Source organism: Neltuma alba, unplaced genomic scaffold, assembly GCF_004799145.2.
Source record: "Neltuma alba isolate B1F8T4 unplaced genomic scaffold, ASM479914v2 tig00012250_pilon, whole genome shotgun sequence".
Lineage (NCBI taxonomy): Eukaryota > Viridiplantae > Streptophyta > Magnoliopsida > Fabales > Fabaceae > Neltuma > Neltuma alba.
The window spans coordinates 150,324-155,804 of record NW_021636776.1 but is presented as its reverse complement, the minus strand read 5'-3'; the positions used below and the strand labels follow the sequence as shown (position 1 = coordinate 155,804).

Below are 5,481 nucleotides of genomic sequence, written 5' to 3'. Positions count from 1 at the left end.
GAATATCGTAAATAAGATTTTCCTCAAGGATTGCCTAGAGAAAAAAGAAAAAAAAAAGTCTTGCACCTAATATCTATAAGCCATTAATTAATACTTAAATTTTCAATAAAACATTTTTTGACTAAAACTTGTGAGCCTAGAAAAATAGTTAGTAAATTATTTGTTAGGTAAGTGGTAATTAACTTTAAATACGCTCCAAAAACATATAAGCAAAAAGTTATTACTTAACAATTCGATGTGCCTTGTATAAACATAAAATTTCGCAAAACGTGCCTTCCATGGGAACATATAGGTAAAACATTTTTCTTGAATTCCATAAAATGTCCAAGTCTCATTAATTCTAACAAAATGTCGAATTCATACATGTTGTAAGCATTTTTCGGTAATCCGTAAATAAACAAAACATTTTGTTATATAATGTTTCAAAAACACACTTATGCTAAACAAATAAGAAATTCACAACACATTGTACAAATTCTTAATACATCATACAACCTTACATCATCAACTCAATAAATAGACATCTTATTTTATAATGGATACAAGTCAATTTTACACAGAAGGATTTGGCGGAAAAAGCATCCTAGCCTACCAGATCTCAGAATATCATCTACAAACTACAATCACTGTTATTTATATACACAGCCAGAATGCTCCTTTTTAAAAAAATTACAATAACTTCTCTCATGAGATTTGGCCAAACTGCACTTGATACCTCTTCTTTTTTTGTTTTTTTGGGCAAAAAGAATCGCTCTTCTGAAGCACAAAAAATATTGATAAAAAAAATGAAGGGGCAATTTTTGCAATAAAATAGCAATAACTCTGAGATTGACCAAACCTTTGAAACATGAGGCACAAGGCGTAATTTAACCAAACCTGAGGAGAAATTAGTGCAATTTGCTAGTAAATTTATCACTTCATCAATGAGGCAGAAGACGTAGAATAAGATACTAAAGCAAGCCGTATAGCAAGCACAGTTTCGAAATTGTGATGGCAGGGACAAGCCGCCATTATTAGGCTTGAAGGTAACCTTTCTCTTCCAAATAAAAGACCACTTTTTCAGCCATCTCAATAGGGGACGAACACGGATCTCCATATTTTAGCACTATCTGATGAACAAAACACGCAAAGAATATCTTCACAACAAGGATATTTTTCATACCGACAAGGCATCGTCAAGGAGAAAATATTAAATATACTAGGTATCACCAATAAACTTTGATTCAGTGATTTTAAATTATCTTTGGAATTGAATGATCGAACTGACGTCCCAGTTTGAGCTCAACTATCTCCAAGCAAGAAAAAATATACTAAAACTTTTCAAGAAAGAGATTCACTAGAGATAGCACAGGGATTTGTTTAAGCTGTAGGGTACCACAGGGCTCACTTTTCTTTTCTCTCTTTGTAATGTCTATTGTAAGTATTATAAGTTTATTAAAAGATAATCTCGCAACAATAGCCTAATTGACCTTCTAATTTCCTTAGAAGCGCTGTATGCCTCTTGGGAAGTGCTTTGAGTAGGATTTAGTACCAAAATAGTTTTTTGGTGTTGATATGATCAAAAGCTGCTTTATAAAGCTAGGCTAATCCACGGGAACTTTTTCTCTTTTAATGAATATATCGTTTGTGTATACATGCATGTCCCATAAGTCCATCAACGATGTTGTGTAGTTGAAACTGCATACATACCTCGGAATTCAAAGGGACCTCATAAGGATCATCAATCCCTGTAAAGCCTGAATATTTTTGTATCAGTATTAGTGCGAGAATGCTAAACACAAAAGCAGCAGAAGCAAATGCCTCTAGACTAAAAATTGCCAGAAACATTGAAAAGTTAATATCGTGGAAAGACTGGTTTGAGCATCAATTTGTACAAGCCATATTCACATCAAGGAAATACTAGACTAGCATTGTCAGATTACCTTTAATCTTTCCAGCACGTGCAAGCTTATAAAGGCCCTTAGGATCTCTTTCTTCGCATATTTGTAGAGGCACATTCATGAAGACCTGTCATATCTATGTTACGCAAGTAATTTAACAAATCATAGGCCAATTTTCTTTGAATTCATAAAGCATATCAAAATTAACAAGTAGTGACCTCGATAAAGTCTCCATCTGGCAAAAGTGCTCGGCAGGCATCCCGATCTATTTTGAAGGGAGAAATCAAGCTTGCAATGCAAATGACTCCCGCATCAGCAAACAGCTTTGCTACCTCACCTTGATGGAATAAGAAATCTTTCTTTAAGCCCATAAATCATGGAAACACACATGCACACATTACAGTCACTATTCATATGTGCAGTCACAAACTCGACAATCAGGCAACTTTCCAATTGTTATAAGTACAAAGTGATTCTGTGGCATGCCCACAAGAAACTAAACATTAAGTAGATGTGGCTCACCAACTCTCCTAATATTCTCTGCACGATCTTCAGCCTTAAAACTAAGGTCCTTATTCAAGCCATGCCTAAGATTATCCCCATCAAGAACGTAAGATAACTTCCCCCTCTGATGCAAAATTTGATTTAGAGCACAAGCCACAGTGCTCTTCCCTGTCAATTTTGAAACAAATAAAGGTCAGAGCCCAGAAAGAACATAACTTGGAGACTGGATTGCATTGAAATATATGTTGGCATTGGCATACTTAAGAAGTAAATATATCATAATCAATCAGAAAAAAATTGTACACTGGACAGTACAAATCAATAACTGTATAATCCTTCGCATTGCTGAGCTCGCTAACTATTCCTTGTTCCTTTCTTTCAGCCAGAAAACTTCCCTCTTACCTTCAGCAACACAATGCCAATGAATACAGCATAACAAAACAATTTATACAAACATCGAAAGAAATCATAAAATAAAGGATGCAGATGAGAGGGAGAAATCTTTAAAGATCTGATGGATGATAAATTGCCTGCCAATAACACCACCTAAAATGTTGCAACACCACTTTGCATAACGAGGCTAAAGAAAACTAAATATGATTGGCCTAAATTATTGTTTTCGTCTTTAAAGCATGACTATCTCAATTTGGTCCTCCAGAGTGTATATCTATCAATTTAGTTCTGCAATGACTTTCCCAAATCCTTTTTGTCCTTTTGAAACATAAAATTGAGAAGTCAGTCAGCATGATTTTTACAAATGGAGGAACAAATTTGATTGGGGAAAACACTATTGCAGGACTAAGTTGACAAGGTTATGTATGAAGGGCCAAAAGATGTTGGCACTTGTTTAGTGATCTTTTTGGACAAAAACAATAACATGCACTCTCAACAGGGCAACAAAGAACACTAGTCAAGTTTGTCCGGCAGAATGAGGCTGACTTGGAATTATTTCAAACGAAAGTGAAATAGAAGCAAGAAATTAAAAATAACAGAATCAACAGACTACTGACCAGAACCACTGAGACCTGTGATCCATATTACACATCCCTTTTGATCAAGCAGCTTCTGTCTATCAACTTTTTCAACTGCGCATTTATGCCAGAGAATATTCGTTGAGTTTGCAAGGGTAGATAATTGCCCGAAATGTCTCCCTGATATTGAAAAACAGATTAGAAAGGTACAGATAGTGAAGTTGAACAGTCAACATCACTTCTACATGTCCTCGTTAGTCAACATATGCCAGAATCCTTAGGGCATGACTTTGTCAAGTCAAAACAAAAATATACAAAAGTCAGTTCCTCGACTGGTTTCCTTTTGACATTCCACTCAAACCCGCAACCCAATGTTTTGGGCAAAGTCTTGCCAAATTAACCAAAAATTTCCCGCATGGCTGAACAAGAAACAAATGAAAGAATAAACACCTTTTAACATCTTTAAGCCACCACGCATGCATCCGCCACCACAAGTCAATTCTCCAATATATATGTATATAATAATAGCAACAATACAAACTCCCCATAAAAAATCAAAGTCAAATTGAAAAATTACCCTTCTTCCCGGCATTCCCATTGCTCATAATTTCGTTACATCCGCCGGATTCTTGTCATCACCGTGACACTCATCCTATTAAAACTCGCGCTCTTCGACCCGTCTACGGCCTTCATTTGCAACGAGTCCCTCGATCTGAACATGACCAAAGAATCGGCATTTTTCAAGCCTAAAAACCCTAGCTTCGTCGGCGGCGGCGACGGTTCGAAGCGGAGCGCCAGTCCCGGGGAACAACTTCTCAGGTACGGTCTTCCCACAGTCGCCATCCCCATCATGTCCAAGTTTGAATAAGACCGTGGAAAGAGGCTGCAAAAATACCTAACAGGGAAATGAAAAGGCTGCGAAATTTATATAAAAAGGAAGAGGAGGAGAAAATTTTGCGGATCCATGGAAATATAGAATATTGGAAAGAGAACGAAAGGCTGTGAGAGAATTAGAAGAGTTGGTGAAGGTATTCGGTGAAGCCTTTTCGAAGAACAGCGAAAAAGATGGGATAATTATGCAATGAGGTAGCCAAGACAAAGTGAGGTGGTTTGGGTTGCGATGGGACAGCCCGAAAGCGACGTCGTTGCTTGTGGATCATGAGGGTACGGACTGCAAACGCAAGCAAATGTTTTCCTGGGAAAATCTTAAGTGGGGACGAGGACGACGATGGGATCAAAAGAATATGAATATCCAGTAGATGCGTATCATATATCCCGTCGGAATTTTGGCTCAGGAGAAACGCAATAATTGCACGTGTGTGGTTTACCCGCTAAGTTAAGAACTCAGACGGCAAAATTAACCAGGCGGCGGAATTAATTAGAGAGTATCTGCCCGCGTTTTTTTCCTGCCAACTACCCGCGTCTTGCACTATAATGACGCCAAACACCGATCATAGAGATTTCTTGAGTTTTATTTATTTACTAAAATATATGTTTTATCCTTCAAATTTATATTAAATTTTAATTTAATTTTTTAAATTTAAAAAGTACGTCTAATTTTTTTAATCTTAACCCTGTTAGTCTTATTCCACAACAAAATACCCAGAAATTTAATTAAAGGTAATTCTGTAATTAAATATTGACAAAACATTCTTTAAATTATTTTTAATATAATTATTTTTATAAATGCCTAATTTTTTAATGTTTTAGTATTTTTAATATTTTATTATATATCTAAATTATTTAAATATTTGAATTTTAAAATGTAAAAATAATTATACGAAAGACTAATATTTAGGCTATGATTTGCTAGTCTTTAATTATAAAATTACCATCTAAATACTCATATTTTTTTTTGTTAAATGAGTCTGACAGTATTAATACTAGAGTACTGAAAATATGCCGGCAAAAAAAAAACAGAAATATACCTTATAAATTTAAATAACTAAGCCAAAATCTGGGATAAGTTTAGACTTACTCCAGCCTTTATTTTTTATTTTTAAAATTTCCTTTGATTAAATAATCTTTCACGAATTAAAACAATGAAAACAAAAATTAAAGTATAAAAAAATTTTCTGACACTTCCTTAATATTTTCCGAATTCGGAGTAGATATGCTGTCGAAAT

The 5,481-nt window shown here is 35.1% G+C and overlaps 1 protein-coding gene across 2 annotated transcripts; it reads right to left on the bottom strand.

Annotated features, from left to right (window-relative positions):
• Positions 1-446: 446 nt before the first annotated feature.
• On the bottom strand, positions 447-4,685 carry LOC114725391 (adenylyl-sulfate kinase 1, chloroplastic-like). 2 transcript variants are annotated; one of them, XM_028911908.1, is made up of 7 exons: positions 3,933-4,685; positions 3,395-3,535; positions 2,403-2,552; positions 2,099-2,217; positions 1,923-2,007; positions 1,690-1,736; positions 447-1,109 (listed from the first exon to the last, which is right to left on the bottom strand). In XM_028911908.1, exons 1-7 carry the CDS (start codon positions 3,958-3,960, stop codon positions 1,014-1,016), a joined length of 666 nt encoding a protein of 221 aa, XP_028767741.1. In that variant the 5' UTR covers positions 3,961-4,685; the 3' UTR covers positions 447-1,013. The 2 variants fall into 2 exon arrangements, with proteins under 2 accessions (XP_028767741.1, XP_028767742.1); XM_028911909.1 differs by lacking the exon at positions 3,933-4,685 and adding an exon at positions 2,688-2,786 and having other exon boundaries at positions 3,395-3,474.
• Positions 4,686-5,481: the final 796 nt, after the last annotated feature.